Genomic DNA, 16,984 nt, shown 5'->3' with positions numbered 1-16,984 from the left:
AAATTAATGACTTTCCTTTTGGGAAGAAATAAAGCACCAAGCCCCCAGCTCTGGCCTAAAGCCCTTCTCACAGTCATGCCAAGTCCTTGATCCCCACCACAGGACAGAGCCCAGGGACAGTCCAACCATAGAGGTGTCTGCTAGACTTTGCCAGGACAGGGGTGCTCACACCACCCAGTGAGTCCGCCATGGAGAGAGGTAAGGAAGGGGCTTCTCTGAAGACACCAGGGCGTTGATCCTGTCCTGGTAGAGGCCAAGGCAGCTAGCCACCGAAAGCAAAGGGACTTCTCCCTCCTGCTCTGACTCAACTGGACTCATGGGAGACAGGCCCAGGCCCAGACCTATGCTTACGCAGATGGGAGGGAAGGAAGGCACATTTTCCAAGCAGTTGCTGCTGGGGGTGACCCTACATAGGGGCAGGTTCCAAATGCCCCTCCCTCTATTCCAGGTTTCAAACCCAGGGGAGCAGAGGGCACCCTGGCCCAGATGGTCCAGGGCCTAGAATCTGGCGCCCTCTGGTGGCACCACTGGTTAGGGCCAGAGGTGAAACTTGGACCTCCTCTGAGCTCCAAAGATAGGAGTGGTCAGGGAACAGCTGGAATCAGCAGCTCCGGGTCTGGCCTGGGCCTACCTTGTCCAACAGCAAAGAAGGGGTGGCCCTTGCCCAAGAACACACAGCAAGGAGGTGACGCCAGCCTAGCCTGACTCCTCCTCTGGCTGCCCTCCCCTCTGCTCCTCATCTCTAGATAGGGAAAGCCTCCCTCCCAGGCCAGCAGAGACGCAGAGGCTTGGCCATTTGTTAAAAAGTATAAAGTGCAAATACATCTGGCTTTTATTGAGGTTACTCTGTGCTTAACACCAGGTCTGCAGGGCTCTACCTCCCACTTCCACCTCCCTGAACTTCCCATTGCCAGGAAAGAAGGTGCTGGTGAGACCCAGGCGTTGAGCAGGGGACGCTGTTGATGTGGAGGTAGAAGGGACAGAAGACACCAGTGGCTGAGTCCTTAGGGAGGGCAGGGATCCAGGAATCTGCCCAGCATGAAACTGAGAGCTGAGGAGCCCCCTCTGTCCCTCTACCTGGGGCTATGAACCAGGCCCAGCAGGGTCAGGAGTCTTTGAATCCTACCCTTTTGCCAAGTGACCTCTGGGAAACAGGATCCATTTCTGAGTGGTTTCTCCCAACCTAGACTGGTCCAGAGGCAGAGTGGCCAAGTCTAAGGCGACAGCCAGATCTCTCTGGCTTTGTAGCTTCTGGGTGCAGCTCCTGCCAGCAATACCTCTGCTCCTATGCACTCCTTTGGAGTCATTGTTTGGACCTGATGGGACAGAGGTGGAAGAAGCAGGAACAGAAAAACAGAAAGAACTGGAGTCAGATGCAATCTGAGAGAGACAAACACCAACAGGTACAGAGAACAGCCAGAGCAAAAGCGAGTCAAAGACACAATGAGACAAAGACAAAGCCAGTGATAGAACAAGAGAAGATGGCTGAGGAGATGGAAACATGTCCAGACTCAGCCCAGTGAATGGGGCCTCACCTAGAGCTCATCCCGGGGCTGGGGATGGAGGCTGTGCCCACTGCTACCAGCCAGATCCAGGACAGGGCCGCGCAGGGTCTTTTGAGAGCCAGTCCAGCTGATGAGGCGGCCGCTGTCATCGTCCCAAGGAGAGGATGTCTCTGTGTCACTGAGCCACTCAGCATCCCCTGCATAGTGGGTGGGGGCAGCGAGCAGGGGCTGGGCAGAGAAGGCCTGCAGGTCCCTTGGCCAGAAGTGTGCCTTGTACTGCTCACTGTGAAACAGGAAGACAGTTCAGGTGGGCCAAGGTGGACCCCTGATCCCAGACCCCATAGCAGCCAGGAGCCTGGTGCCTCCCCTCCCCTCACCGCCCTCCTCACTGGTCCTTACAATAGCCCTGAGAAGCAGGACTTCTATTATTCCCATTTTCCATATAAGGAAACTGAGGCTTATAACGGGGAAGCCATTTGATTAAAACCATGAGGGTGGGGGCCTGGGTTGTGGCTCAGTAATAGAGCGCTTGCATGAGGCACTGGGTTTGATCCCTGGTACCGCATAAAAATAGAAACAAACAAAATAAACATATTGTGTCCACCTACAACTAAAAAAAAAAAAAAAAACATGAGGGCAGCAAGGCATTCACATGCAGCTGGGTCTGACCACTGGTCACTCTTGGGTGACCTGGGCCTGATCAGGCTCCACCTCCCCAGCTGCCCAGCGAGGGAACTTTTTGAGACAGGCTCCTGGATGGGACACCCCTGCCCTGCCCAGCCCCAGCAGAGCCTCACTTGGGGTGCTGGTCAAACATGATGGGCAGGAACTCGTCCACAGGCAGCATGCGGTGTAGAGGCTGGGAGGCCAGCAGCTTGCGGGCGCCTGCCAGGCTCAGAGTGTATGCCAGTGTCCAATAGGAGTACCCTGCCACCACCAGGCCTGGTAGCCCCTCCACAGCCACCTCCTCCTCAGGGTTCACCTGCTTTCGGCCAAGGTAGCTGCAAGTGAATCAAGGGCCCCAGAAGCCACTGTAGGTCCCGGGGTGTCAAGTCCCCTCTCAGCAGGTTCAGGGGTGGGAAGTGGCCAGGACTCCAAGCAGGACGTAGCCAGCCCTCTCCCTTCCCCCTGGGGTGCAGGCTGCCTACATGAGGTCCCATGGAAGCTTCTGGGCCTCCACCTCCTCCATCAGCTGCTTCAGTCGCCCCCGGAAGTTGCTCTGAAAGCGCACGTCGTCCTCAAATACCAGCACCCGGGCCAAACCCCTGGCCACTACCTGTGGTACATGGTGGGGATAGGGAGATGGCTCTGCAGATTTGAGCTACCCACTTCCCATCTGCCTTCCTTAGCCACATCCCAAGGCTCACACAGTGACTCCCAAGCCCACCGGGGCTGCCACTGCCTAGGAAATGAAATTCGGGCCCTCCCCAAGATCCCCAGCCTATTTTGCCAAAAAGAAGTATTTGGCAATCACCACCCTTGCTGTGGTCACTGAGCTCTGCTCTATCCCTGGGGCTAGTGCTACCATTCACCTCCAGGGATACCCAGGAGGCGGGAACGTGACCCCCCATGACAGGAAGGAGGTGAGACTGCCCAGCCAAGGGCACACAGCAGACCTGCAACTGCTGGGCTCCAGGACTTGGCTCATCTCTTCAGCCTCCTGAGCTTCTGGAAGGACGCTGGGCTGGGTGGGGGTGAGGGGAGACCCCAGCCCCCAACATTGCAAAGAAAAAATACTTTCTGTAACTTTGGAAATGTGAAAAGAACATGAAATCAGCTCAGTAAATGATGAACCATGTCATCCTTCAATTTGCTCAGATGGGAAAAATCAACCATAAATGTAAACATGAGGTCACACACATACATACATATTGTGGCTATAGAAGAAAATAAAACAAGAAGTTGGGTGCCATGGTGCACACCTTAAATGCTAGCTACTCATGAGACTGAGGCAGGAGGATTGAAAGTTTGCCTCAGCAAGTTAGTGAGACTCTGACTCAAAAATAAAGAAAGAGGGCTGGGGATGTGGCTCAGCGGTAGCGCGCCCGTCTGGCATGCGTGCGGCCCGGGTTCGATCCTCAGCACCACATACCAACAAAGATGTTGTGTCCGCCGAGAACTAAAAAAAAATAAATATTGAAAGAATTCTCTCTCTCTCTCTCCTCTCTCACTCTCTCTTTAAAAAAAAAAAAATAATAAATAAATAAATAAATAAATAAATAAAGAATAAAAAGGTCTGGGACGTAGCTCAGTGGTAGAGTGCCCTGGGTTCAATTCCCAGCACTATAAAATCAAAACAAATGAAAATAAAAACAAGGACTGAATCTGCACACCGTTGCTGGAGATTGGAGGGCCCAGCCCCCTGACCCCTGGCTGAGGCCTCTGGGCCAAGGGATGAGCAAGGCCACACCTCAGGCCTTCCTGTCTCTGTTCCTGAAAAGCTCTTGCTTTCTCTGCACCTTTGCCACAGTTTCACTCTGCCTGCCCCTCCACGGTGAGGCCCACATGGCAATCTGGGCAGCAGACAGGGCCACTGCACTGTAGGGACAGCCTGCGCTTCTCTCCCCTGAGAGTTTGGTTCTTTCTTGAGTTCTGGGCCCATCTCTGGTCCCTGAGCCCCAGGCAGATCCCCCTCTGGCAGGAAGGAGACAGATGTGCCTTCTTCCTGTTCTGTGTGTTCCTCGACAGAATATCTGCTAGCACCCAGCAGATGGTCAGTAGAGACTGTGGAGTGAACCAGGGCACCCTCTGTGGACACGGAGAAGGCCTAGAGATGCTGACTAGGCTTTGTGGATTCATTCATTCACTCATTTACCTGCACACACCTGAGTGCTGGGAAAACAATCATGCCTAGGACAAGCCAGCCCCTGATGTCCCTGAAGGGCGTGGCCCAGAAGGCAGGTATCCTCACCTCTTCCCAGATGGAGTAGTGGCTGAGGAAGCAGCCCACCTCACCCTTGGTCAGTGTGCGACCCGAGTAGGGGTCCTCGTAGCCAGGAAGCAGGTCCACGCCAAGGCTCCTGAGGATACTGCTATTGAGCATCCTGCGGGACACAGGTGTAATGGAATGACAGGTGCCAGCCAGAGACTCCTCCAGAGGGCCTCACCGGCACATGTTGGTGACAGTCACACCAGAGTCTAGCTCAAAGGAGGTTTAAGCCCTGTAATTCCTTTTTGTGGTCTAAAGCTGTCAGTGACTGGAGGGAACCAGCGTCACCTCAGGAGGTCCTGAGCTCCACAGAGGGGGCTGCCTGGGGGGAAGCCCCCCAAGGTGAACATGGGCACCGTGGTAGCAACTTCTTGGGCAGATGACCAAGCAAAGAATGGACATCCTACAGGCAAAAGCGCTGGGGGTGGGCTGGGCACATGGCTCAATGCTAAAGCACTGTCCTAGTATGCACAAGAGCCTGCGTTCCATCCGAGCACTGAAGGGAAAGAAAGAGAGAGAGGGCTCAAACTGTGACAGGCATACGGGCCACAAGGCCGGCTGGCTGGAGAAACCTGGCCTTGGCATTCCCCAAGGAATATGGCTGGGCTGCACCCACCCCCACCCATCAGGGACCTAAGTCCAGGATGGAGGGGAGTGGTATCAAGGACACTTGACCCTTTACAGCACTAAGAGGTGTTGAGCTCTGGCTGAATCTTCACTGGACCCTTGCAAAACAGGAAGAGCCAGGCAGGATTATTTGCCATTTACAGAACAGGGCAGAGAGATGGGGGCAACTTGCCCAAGGTCACAGAGCTGGAAAGTGGCAGTGCAGAACCCAGGTCTGGAGCCTTAGCCACTCTACCTCCTCCCTCTAGTGGGCTGAGCGAGGGTGTCCTGTCCTGCATCTGTCTGCCCTGCAATTCCCTAAGACCTATTCTTCAGGCCCTATTTGGATGCTTCCTGGAACAGGCAACTAATTCAACTCTTCCGCTTTACCCACTCCCAGGAGCTCAGAGATGAACTAGGCTGTCCCCTTGGACCCCATCCACAGGAAGCCTCACCTGCCATCCACAGCGTCCACTACCCGCCCAGAGATCTCCATCTCCCAGAGCGAGCTCAGCATGCGCTCTCGGCGGTTGGGCCTGCGGGCCAGGCTGATGACAAAGACCTGGAGGAGACAGAGGCGTGGGGCCAGGGGGAGGAGAGAGACCACCACCCCCTGTCCCCAGTTCCACAGGTTGGGAGATATACCTCATCAAAACCCATCTTGCTGGGCCTCTTTGGAGGTCGAGATACGTGAGCTGAGGCCTGCATGGGAGGCCCATCCACTGCAAAGGGAAGTACACCCTAATCATGAGCCTCATCAACTTCCGGGGACAGCCAGCCTGCAGTCCTCGCCCCCAGCCTCATTCCTGCCCCCTCAGCAGAAGACTGGGCAGAAAAGGCTGGGATGACAGATCTGCCCGCCCCGTAGCAGACAGGAAGAAAGGCCCACAGAAGGGGCTTGCTCAGCATCACGGAACAAGTTAGGGAAAGGCTAGAACCCCAAGCCCAAGGGACTTGAGTCTAGGGCCTAGGAAAGGGGCAGCAAGGGGAGGCAGGGGACCAGCCAGCAGGTGGGCGGGGCAGGTTCCCAGCCCTCACCCAGTGCTTCTAAGATCAGGTGGATGAAGTTGACCTTCTCATCCTCCAGGGTCTGGTGGGACTTCACCCCCACGTTCATGTATCCATAACGTTGCTCATTGCACACATGGACGGAGACCCCTGTAGAGAGAGGTCAAGGAGTGCCAGAGCTGGGCTAGGGTTTGCAGGACCCAGCAGAGGCCTCCGGCGCAGTACCTGACAGGAACCCAGTGTGTGGGTCTTCTCTGGGACTCAGCTCCCTACCTGTGGGACACACAACACCAGATGGTGGCTTACTGAACAGACCTGTCTAGGACACCTGCAGGGCACTGGGGCTGTGGTGTTGAGCTAGACATATGGGGTGCCTGCCCTCAGGGAGTCAGGTGAGGAAGGAGCAGGACCCTAGCTGAGGGATGGCAGCAAGTCCTGTGGCTATACTCCTGAACTCCCAACTCTCCCCACCCCCGCTGCCCCTTCACACTGTCTTCTACCTGAGAGCCACGGTGACCTTTTCTCCCCTTCAATATCTGTCACCTTCAAGCTGGGGATGTAGCCCAATGATAGAGTACTTGCCTGGCATGTACAAGGCCCAAGGTTCGGTTCCAGGATCACATACACAAAACTGTCACCTTTGTTAATTATTAAGGCACTCAGTGTCTGTTTTAAAGCTAACCCGTGCCTAGCACTGCACACAGACCCTAATCAGAGCGAGGGCACAACAGCGCATGTAGAAGCCTGAGTGGTGGAGATGAAACCACTTTCTGCCAGATTCCTTCACACGCTGACCAATTAATAGTGGCTGCTCATCGAAGTAGTAGTAGCAACGAGAAACTAAAACAGAGCCAGGTGTGGTGGCACATGCCTGTCATCCCAGCAACTTGGGAGGCTGAGGCAGGAGGATTACAAGTTTGAAGCAAGCCTCAACAACTTAGAGAGGGCCTAAGCAACTTGGCAAGACCCCATCTCAAAAAACAAAAAGGGCTGGGGATGTGGCTCAGTGGTACAGCCCTGCAGGGTTGCCCCAGTGTCCAGAGCTTTACACACTGAGCCCTTTTTATTTTATTTTACTTTGTGACAGGTTCTCACTAAGTTGCTGAGGCTGGCCTCCATCTTGTGACCCTCCTGACTCAGCCTCCTGAGTTGCTGGGATGATAGGCATGCACCACAAGTGTCTGCGGGCTCAGATTTTAGATCACAGACCAGAAGTTCACTCCCTCCAGGAAGACTTCCTTGACCAGGAAGCTCTAGTCTCACCCTCCAGAGTACCTATGATCACGAGTTCACAGGCTAGAGATGTAGCGCAGTAATAGAGCGCTTGCCTAGCATCCGTGAGGCCCTGGGCTCGAGCCCCAGCACCACACATGCACAGCTCCCCTTCCTGTCATGGTTGTGATTGAACACTGATTCGTGTGGTCTTTTGATTGACTGAACTGGAAGCTCCGGGAGGGCAAGGACTGCCTGAATCTACTCACCACTCTTTCCCCACTGCCTCAAACCTGGCAGGTGCTCCATAAATATCTGCCTGGTGAAGGAATACACGAAAGTGCCACAACGGTGGCAGCCAGAAAGGCAGTAGACTCAAGAAATGCTCTGACCCAAAGGCCAGACAGGAGTTGACAAGAAGAAATGCAGAGCAGGCAAGGGCATGCCAGGCAGAGGGAGCCCATGTGCAAACGCTCAGGGGCCTCCAAGAAATAAATGCTCAAGGAGGCTAGTCCTCACCAGCGGCCTGACAGGCATAGGCGAAGACGATGATGTCATCGAAGGGCCAAGTGTAGTTGGGATGAGGTGGGTGGAAGGCCAACTGAGATGTCCCCTCAGCCCGCAGGGACAGCAGGAAGGTAGAGTGGACCATGGGGACCCGGAAGCAGCCCCGGCGCTGGCGGTTCTTGGTGGGGAAGTATTCAGCTGTGCGGCGGTAGTAGCCCTGGGGAAGGGGGATGCTCTCAGCTATGAGCAACTCCCCTGCCTCAGCCCACAGAGCCCAGGGCCTCCAGGCTCTCTGCTCTTCGTGCCCCTCCTCCCAGGACCTCAGCCTCCTGACATCCCAGCCCCACCCTCACCTGGGGGGTGATCCCACACCAGAAGTTGGAGTAGTAGGTCTGGGAGTCCAGCATTGGGGCCACCACTGGCAGCCCCTTCTCCACCAAAAGCCTCAATGTCTGGTTGTTGGTCAGAATGTTGTCTGTGTCTGCAAACTTTGGGGAGGGGGATGTCAGAGGTCCAAGGCCTATCTGGGCAGCAGACCCCCCAAGGAGCTCATGAAGCAGGAATCCCTCCAGATTGCCAGAGACCCAGAACAGCTGCTAGGATCCAGTGGGCGTTTCCTTATAGAGTCCTAACCAATAAACCCAATAGATGTGTTTCTGAACCAGGATCTAGTCTAGGGCTCTGGCTTAGAGACCAGACCCAGAGAGCAGAACAGAGTAGTTTATCTAAAAACCTTATCTGAGACCTGGAGTAGATCCAAAGACTGACTCTGAGCTCTAATACAGGGATCCAGGCTCAGTTAAACTCTGGACACTTACCTAGGAATCTAGGCTCAGTAAATATTTTAGGATCTGTCTCTGGGATCCTGGTTTACTACCCAGTCTGAGATCAAACACAGGATTCCAGCTCAACATCTGATCTGGCTCTGAAAGATTCAGCTTGATGGGGCTGGGGATAGAGCTCAGTTGGTAGAGTGCTTGCTTCACATGCACAAGGCCCTGGGTTCAGCTGATGATCAAGTCACATCAAGATTTCTATCAGGGACAGACACCACAGAAGCCCAATCCAAGCTAGGATTCTTTACCAGGACATAGTCAGCCCCCCAATTCCTGGCAAAAGTCAGGGCTTCCTGCTTCAATTCCATCAGAAACTGGTGCCTTTCTTTGGTCCAGTGCTTGGGACCCTCTTCACTTGGGTAGGACCTAAGAGAGTAAAGAGATGAGCTGTTCCCATGGGTAGTTACCATGCCTCTCCCTCTCTGCAGTGTAGCCCTTTCCTGGAGGCTGTGGCTCTAGGCTCCCTCTTCTTGTCTCTGGGATGTGACTGTTTCCCATCTTCCCCAGTATCCATCCCTCAGATCACAACCTGGACTCCCCCTCAGGCCTCCAGAACACAGCTGCATAGTCACTGCCCACAGCTGCCAGCCACTCCTGCAGCATCTCTGTGGTGTTGTCCATATTGTGATCTGTGGCACACCTGGGGACAGAGGAGGAAAAGGTGAGGGGGCACAATCACAGAAGGCAATCTTGATTCAGGTGCACCCACACCTTTGAGGCTGGCCTCTCCTGGGAGCAGTGAAGAAGTGTGTTAGAAGAGAAGGAATGAAACCATGACAGCCAAGTCTTTATCGTCAGTCTGTGACTTGCTGTGTGACCTCAAACAAGTCCTGTCCCTCTTTAGACTTTGCATCCTCCCTCTTTAACTTTAAGCTGCCGAGCCTCTGTCATAATCAAAGTCACAAATAAGTTTTTGTTTTTAATTTATTTATTTGGCTGGGGATTGAGCCCCGGGGCTACTCAGTCACTGAACTACATCCCCACACCTTTTTATTTTGAGACAGGGTCTCATTAAGTTGTGGAGGTAGGCCTTGAACTTGTGATCCTCCTGCCTCAGCCTCCCTCTGGAGCTGCTGGGAGTGCATTTTTAAGGATGGCTTTAAGGTTCCACATTCCCTAGTTACCTTCCTTCTTTGCCTGTGACCACTAGCCAGGCCCTTTTCCTCTCTGAAACAGAATTAGACAAAAAAGCTGCTACTTTCCTCCACCCACAGGTTGTAATGAGGACTAAACCATGCCCTGAGTGTCCCTGAGAAATGCAGATGGGCCAAAGCTCTGCTGCCATGGAGCACAGCCTCCCATCTCCTGGGGAAGGGGCTCTCATACCCAGAAGTGGTGGACTTAGCCAAGAGCCAAACTTTTAGATGATGCTGCCCCTTTAAGCCAATTCCCTAGAAGTGAAGACTAACTACGTGTCAAGTCTTATGGGGTGGGAACTAACTCACTCCCAGACTGTGACTGTGGGCCGCCTTTGCAGGCCATGACTCCACCCCAGACCAACTTTGGTTTGCAGTGAGGGGTAGTTTGTCATTTCTCTCAGTTTATCCCTGACCTCAGTTTGGGACTCCTCCCTGTCTGGTCTTTAAACTGGGGGCTGTGGCCTCTGATCCCAGTGCTGCCCTATGGGGATGTCAGAGGGAGGCTCCCAGGAGGGGGATGCTAACCTTGGCTGGCAGGACTTACCTACCCCTCTACCCAGATAGGCTGGAGGGAGCCAGCCTGACTCTCCACACAGTATAGGGCCCAGGGCTGCCTCAACCCCATCTGCTCCCCAGGAACCTCCAGCTTGGCTGGTCTCTGCCATATTAGGTTCCAGGGGACTCCAGAGGTTCCTGTGCACTCCACCACAAGTCAAGCGACAACAGATCCCACTGGGGTTCAGCTTAGGCTCTGTGAGCTGGGACAAGAAGGGATGGACCAAAATTATCCAGAGGAGGCCCCAAGAAGAGGAGCAGGGGGCCGGAAGCAGGGGTGGGTCGACCTATGGCCTCAGAGGCCTGTCCTGTCCCCCAAAATGATGGAGGTCCTAGGCGGGATGCTCAGAGACTTGAGGGCGAATCGCGAGGCTTGGGGCTTGGTGCCCAGTGATGCCTGCGCCGGGGTCTCTCACCAGAGGGCCACCCTGGCCCGGGGGTAGTCCAGCCGCTCCAACGCGCCCAGGTAGTGGGGCAGTGAGTGCTCAGCATTTCGAGCCAGGATGGCAAGCACCACGGTGGGCAGCGGTGGCTCTGCGATGCCCGCAGCCTGGAGCCGCAGCCCCAGCAGGAGCAACAGTCCCAGCAGCCGGGCGGCGAGCATAACGCCCATGGCGGGCGCTCGGCGGCTGCAGCAGCTTCGCCCCCGGAGCGGAGGGGAGGGGAGAGGAGGGGCCTGGGGCGCGGGAGGGGCCCCCTGCAAAGTGGGCGCTTCAGCCTGCGCTCCGCCCCGGCACCAGGAGGCCGAGGCTGGAGGCCAGGTCGCAGCCCGTCAGCAGTCCCTCCCAGAGCGGCCAAAGGGGCCAGGGAGGATCCGGGGTGACTGCATTGAGGCGGCCCGGTGTCGGAGAACGCCCGTTCCCTGAGCGCTCAACCCCTGGAACCAGGACTTTCCTGAATGCCGGTTCCCTGGCCGTCCGGCAGACGCACGGACCTCAGCCGCACCCACGCTGCGGGACCCACTCGGCCTGGCATTCCCCGGGCGCCCCTACTCCCGCTCCTCCTCCGCCCCGGGCGCCCTCTGGCGGGCCCAGGCGCGAACTCGCAGAAGCGCGAGGAGACGCGAGGGCCGGAGAGGAAGCCGCTGCTCTAGGGGCGGGATCGGAGTCCCCCTGACCTGGGTGCGCCTTCCCGCAGCGTTCTGCGTTCTGCGCCTGGCACCCCCTGGCATGTCCAGTCCTCGCTGTGGTCGCCGGCACCAGCACTGCTTCGGCTTTTTAAGAGAGCAAAAGTCCACTCAGACTGAGTCTAGTATAGGGCACTACAGAACCCCTAATGGTGACCCAGCCCCCTTCCAAAGCAGGAGATACAGCCTCCCTGGGGCAGAGCCAGATCCTAGGACCCTGCTGGGATGGAAGGGAGTCTCCAGTCTCCTCTGGGAGAGGGACAGGAGCCTCAAGGATCCTGAGCGGCAAAACCGGCGGATGCGAGCTGGGGGATGTAGCTTAGTAGTGGAGTACTTACTTGCCTGGAGCGCGGGAAGTTCTGAGTTTGATGGGGCGCCACCCAGCTGATGAGAGTTTCCTTCAAAAGCACTTGAAGCTCTTGGCATGAAGTCCGATTCTCAGGGGGAGTTCCGAAAAGCTCGAAAGTGGAAGGGAGAGCTGGTGAAAAGAGGTCCCCTTCCTATTCCCATATGAACACTCTTAGCCTCTTTCCAGGGTCAGGAAGGGGAATTGGACTGGTGCATGCTATCCTCATGGGCAGGGGCTGGGTGGGACCATGCAAAGAATGGGCTTACCTAATGATGAACGTGTTGGTGGTGGGGAGCATGTTGAACTCTGGCATCCTGGTCCAAAGGCTCCAGTTACAGCTTCCAGTGTTTAAAATTCCAGCTGGGCCATTTCCAGGCCAGTGGCCCTAAAGTGAGAAGGGCTAGAGAAGGGATCTAGGTCCCATGAAAGCATCTTGGGTCCCCTCCCTTATTTGGTAGCCTCTGGCTGGAAGGCACTCCAGGTCCCAGGATTCCCTTTTTAAAGTCAAACAATGTCCCTGTCACTTCCCCACCCTAGACCCTCTGCCCATCCCTATTGGTCCAGGGGGTGATATAGTCTGAATGTTCCTGAACCCCAACACTCATGTTAAAACCTAGTGACTGACATCTTTGGTATTAAAAGTCTTCAGGACCAGGTGTGGTGGCACATGCCTATAAACCCAGCAACTTGCCAGGTTAAGGCAGGAGAATTGCATGGGGTAGAGCACTCTGGGTTTTGTCCCCATTACTGCAAAATTTAAAAAATAAAGAAAAAGCTGGGGCTGGGGATGTGGCTCAAGCGGTAGCGCGCTCGCCTGGCATGCGTGCGGCCCAGGTTCGATCCTCAGCACCACATACACACAAAGCTGTTGTGTCTGCTGATAACTAAAAAATAAATATTAAAATTCTCTCTCTCTCTCTCTCTCTCTCTCTCTCTTTGAAAAAAAAATAAAGAAAAAGAGAGGTAACCTTTTAAAGATGATTAGATCATGAGGGTTTTCTCCTTAAAAAAGAGACCTGAGCAGGGTGTGGTGGCGCCCACCTGTAATCCCAGCAGCTCAGGAGGCTGAGACAGGAGGATCATAAGTTCAAAGCTAGCCTTAGCAACAGCAAGGTACTTAGCAATTCAGTGAGACCCTGTCTCTAATAGAATACAAAATAGGGCTGGGGATGTGGCTCAGTAACTGAGTCCCCCTGAGTTCAATTTCTGGTACCAGAGAGAGAGAGAGAGAGAGAGAGAGAGAGAGAGAGACACTAAGAGATTGAGTCCTAAAACCCAGCATGTGTTAGGCCCTGCCAAAAAAAATTTTTGTTTTAATAAAATTTTTTTCAAAAGAGAGAGGCCTGAAAAATGTTGTTCCCACTCCTACCAAAAGAGTACATGACTAAAAGGCACCACTCTGAGGAACAGAACCTCACCAGACACCAAATGTGCTGGCACCTTGACCTTGAACTTCCCAGCCTCTAGAACTGTGAGCAATAAATTCCTGTTTATAAATTACCCAGTCTAGGGCTGGGGATGCCTAACGTGCACAGTGTCCTAGATTTAATCCCCAGCACTGCAAAAATAAATAAATAATGCATTTTGTTATAACAGCCCAAATGAACTAAGATGGGGGCTTCCAGATTCTTCCCTGGCATGGAGTCCTCTCCTCCCACCCAGTACACTGACCCTTCTATTTCTTCCCTTCTTACCTTCCCGGTGCCCAGTCATCAGACTTATCACTGACTTCGACCCATAGGATTTTCCTGTCACCTCTGTCTGGAAAAACCCTATAGCCATCTTGCTGAAGGCCGGGTTGGAACCACTGCAAATTGCTGATCTCCACCCTCAGCTGGGCTCTCACTCATGCCAGCAGCCCTGTTTCCTGTGCTCCCTGCCCACTCCCCTCAGTGGCATTTCAAATGCCCCCAGTCTTGCAAGGTCCCCACTCTATGGCCAATTCACAGTTTCCAGAACCATCCAGGGATCTCCCCCTGCCACTTTTTGGAGAAAATAGAAGCCATTGCCTGGGAACTCTCATTCCCAGCCCCCTGGCATCCAAGCTGGGGATTCTGCTTTCCTTGCCAGTTACAAAGGAAGAGGCTCCCTTCCTCAACCACCTGGGCTCCATGCCATCCCCTTGCCCTACCTGTATTGCCAACCTCCCTCTCTTCTGGATCCTTCCTTCCAAATTCCAAAGGACTTGAATCCTTTCCAACTTCAAATAAGAAAACACTAAGGCATCTGCGAGGCTCCCAGCAGCAGCACTGTTGCTCTCCCTCCAAACTTCTTGACAGAGAAATCTGCACTCCACTTATGGTTTCACTTCCGTTCACTGCTTGACCCAAGCCAAGGCTGCTGGAGTCCAGCGTCCTCCAGCCACTCCCCCAGTGGACACTTCCTCTTCATATGTCATCCAAGAGGGTGCAGCCTCCCTTTGTGGCCGACTGCACGGACCACTCCCTCTTTCTGGAACCCTAAACTGTACAACTTTCCACCTGGACCCAACTCACTCGACCAATCCAACACAGAACCCCAGTCTTTCCCAAAACCTGCTCTTTCCTCCCTACCTCCAGGGAACAGCACGTCTGTCCACGGAGTCCCTGGAGGTTGAGACTTGGACTCTGACTCCCCCATTCAGCCCTGGCCAGGCTGCTCCTCAATGTCTCCTGCACACGTGGCCACGTCCTTCCTTCTGCATCACCACCTACCTGGCTCAGGGCCCTGACATCTCTCACCTGGGCACGGCACCTCCCAGCACCGCAGGACCACCACCAAACTTTCTTCATAGAAAGCATTCTGCACTCAGCAGCCCATTCTAAAATGCCCGCCAGGACACTGTTCCCACTGCCCTCCACACAGAGCTCCAATTCTTCAGGGAGTAATAAGGCCAAGTGTCCTGCCTTCTACTTCTCCAGCTCCTCTGATTTCTGACCCTGCCCAGCTTCTACCCCAGTCAAATTGAACAATTTACAGTTTCCAGAATGCTCCACACTTTGGACCTTCCTATATCCCTTTTCTGCTGTTGTTTTCTAGGTCCTTCTGTATGGACTGGCCTTTCCCTTCCAGGGTGACTCCTGCACTAAGGCCCTGCAGTCTCAGCTGCACTTCCGTCCTCTGGAAAGCCTTCCTTGCTGCGGTGTCTGGGGGGCATACCCCTACATAGCCTCCTACTCCATCCACTCAGCAGATATTTACTGAGCATGTGCTGAGTGCACAGAGAACTCGAGGTCCTGTGGGTTCTGAGGTGCAAAAGACAGACATAAGGGGCTGGAGTTGTGGCTCAGTGGTAAGAGCACTTGCCTAACATGTGTGAGGCCCTGGGTTTGATTCTCAGCAAACATGTAAATAAATGAATAAAATAAAGGTCCATAACATCTAAAAATATTTTTTTAAAAAAGACAGACATAGTCTCTGCTGTTAGGATGTTCATGAGGGTAGATAGACAGGAGACAGACAAACTCATAAATAAATAAGTTCAAGGAATGGTAGGTAGTATAAACAAATTAGAACTGAATAAGAACAGAGAGTAGCTGGAAGTGGGACAACACTCAGAAAGATCTGGAAGACATTTTGGAGTATAAGGAGGAGTGGATCAAAGGAAGATCTGAAGAAAAGTGTTCCATATGAAGAGAGAGATGGTGCAAAAGTCCTGAGGTGGAGCAGGCAAGAAAGCTAGTGTGGCTGGAGCAAGGCAGCAGGGCAATGTGGGAAAATGGGAGATCCAGTGGGTGGACTTAGTCTGGCTACCCAGGGCCTTGAAACCAGGACAGGATTTTGAATTTTTTTTCCTGCAGTGCTGGGGATGGAACTAGAGCCTCATGCATGCAAAGTTTGTGATCTACTCTAGCTCCTGGATTTTTTTTTTAATTCCAATAGCTAGGAAGACAATGAGCAAGTCAGCAGAGGAATTATGTGATTTACCTTAAAAAGACTGCTCTAACTACTACTCAGAAGATGGACCTGGGGGCTGGGATTTGGCTCAGCAGTAGAGCACTCGCCTAGCACAGGCAGGACCCAAGTTCAATCCTCAGCACCACATAAAAATAAAGGCATTGTGTTGTGTCCATCTACACCTAAAAATAAATTAAAGAAAAAAGGAAAAAGGAGATGGACCTGGGGCAGAGATGAAACCTGCGAGATCCCAGTACACAGAGAGATGATTCTGGTGGGTGGAGCTAAGATGTATGGTGGAGGCAGAGCCCACAGGCCCTGTGGGATTGGATGTGGATGACAGAGCAAGAAATCAGGATGGCCATTGTCACTAGCTTGAATGTGGTGGGTTAGTTACTAAATGGAGAGGACCCAGAAAAGGCAAGTGGAATGTGAAAACCCAGCATTGTTTTGGACCTTATTTTGTGTTGCCTTTGGCACTCTAGTTGAGAAAGCTCATGACAGACTCATCTGGCTCTGAGTTTTACATCAGGGACCATCCTCCACATTCACCATCCCATCCCTACCCCTGGTGCAGGACCCATGGGCATAGGGCATCGGGTAGGCTCTCCATAGACATATGATTGATTGAGGCCAGGGACAGTGGCACATGCCTGTAATCCCAGCAACTTGGGAGGCTAAGGCAGGAGGATCACAAGTTCAAGGCCAGCCTTAGCAACTTAGTGAGGCCCTTAGCAACTTAGTGAGGCCCTGTCTCAATATAAAAAATAAAAAGGGCTAGAGATGTGGCTCAGTGGCAAAGTGCCCCTTGGTTTCAATCCCCAGTACAAAAAAGAGAAAAACAATTGGGTCATGAATGGAGGTGGGCTACTCAAGTGCCTGTAGTCTCATTTAATGCTCATTTATTTGTTCTGCAAAATAGCCTTAAGAATATACCCTTCAAGAGTAACAGTCAAATTCACAGAAACTCAAAAGCTATGGTAGTTGTCAAAGCATGGACCCATCAGCCCCATCTGGAAACTGTTGGAAATGCAAATTCTAGCCTCCATCCCATGCCTAGAGAATCAGGCTCTTTGAGTGGATGCCAAGCAATCTGTTTTTTTTTCATATGTGGGATACTAGGAGTTGAACCCAGGGTTTTGCGCATACTATAAAAGTGCTCTTTCACTGAGTTATACCCCGGGCCTTCGGCAATGTTTTAAAAAGCCTTTCAGGTAATTCTGATTCAGGCTAAAGTTTCAATTGCTGATCTGTGAGGCCTAAGTCCTCATACAGGTTATGTTGGGTACACGCCTGGGGAAAAAAATGATTGTTGGGGTCCACCCTGCTGAGCAGG

General features: G+C 53.4%; 1 protein-coding gene across 2 annotated transcripts; it reads right to left on the bottom strand.

Moving 5' to 3' along the window:
• Positions 1 to 809: 809 nt before the first annotated feature.
• Cercam (cerebral endothelial cell adhesion molecule) lies at positions 810 to 12,226 on the bottom strand. 2 transcript variants are annotated; one of them, XM_026386376.2, is made up of 15 exons: positions 12,039 to 12,226; positions 11,762 to 11,881; positions 11,415 to 11,510; positions 9,133 to 9,243; positions 8,852 to 8,969; positions 8,121 to 8,255; positions 7,780 to 7,984; positions 6,079 to 6,198; positions 5,686 to 5,762; positions 5,496 to 5,602; positions 4,417 to 4,549; positions 2,654 to 2,781; positions 2,303 to 2,506; positions 1,536 to 1,788; positions 810 to 1,316 (listed from the first exon to the last, which is right to left on the bottom strand). In XM_026386376.2, the coding sequence occupies exons 4-14, from the start codon at positions 9,222 to 9,224 to the stop codon at positions 1,536 to 1,538; spliced, it is 1,572 nt and encodes a 523-aa protein (XP_026242161.1). In that variant the 5' UTR covers positions 9,225 to 9,243; positions 11,415 to 11,510; positions 11,762 to 11,881; positions 12,039 to 12,226; the 3' UTR covers positions 810 to 1,316. The 2 variants fall into 2 exon arrangements, with proteins under 2 accessions (XP_026242161.1, XP_026242160.1); XM_026386375.2 differs by lacking the exons at positions 11,415 to 11,510; positions 11,762 to 11,881; positions 12,039 to 12,226 and adding an exon at positions 10,714 to 11,274.
• Between the last annotated feature and the right edge of the window lie 4,758 nt (positions 12,227 to 16,984).

The sequence above is a fragment of the Urocitellus parryii genome, chromosome 4 (assembly GCF_045843805.1).
Source record: "Urocitellus parryii isolate mUroPar1 chromosome 4, mUroPar1.hap1, whole genome shotgun sequence".
NCBI classification, from domain to species: Eukaryota; Metazoa; Chordata; class Mammalia; order Rodentia; family Sciuridae; genus Urocitellus; species Urocitellus parryii.
The sequence above is the reverse complement of the archived record's forward strand: the minus strand, read 5'-3'. Positions and strand labels throughout refer to the sequence as shown.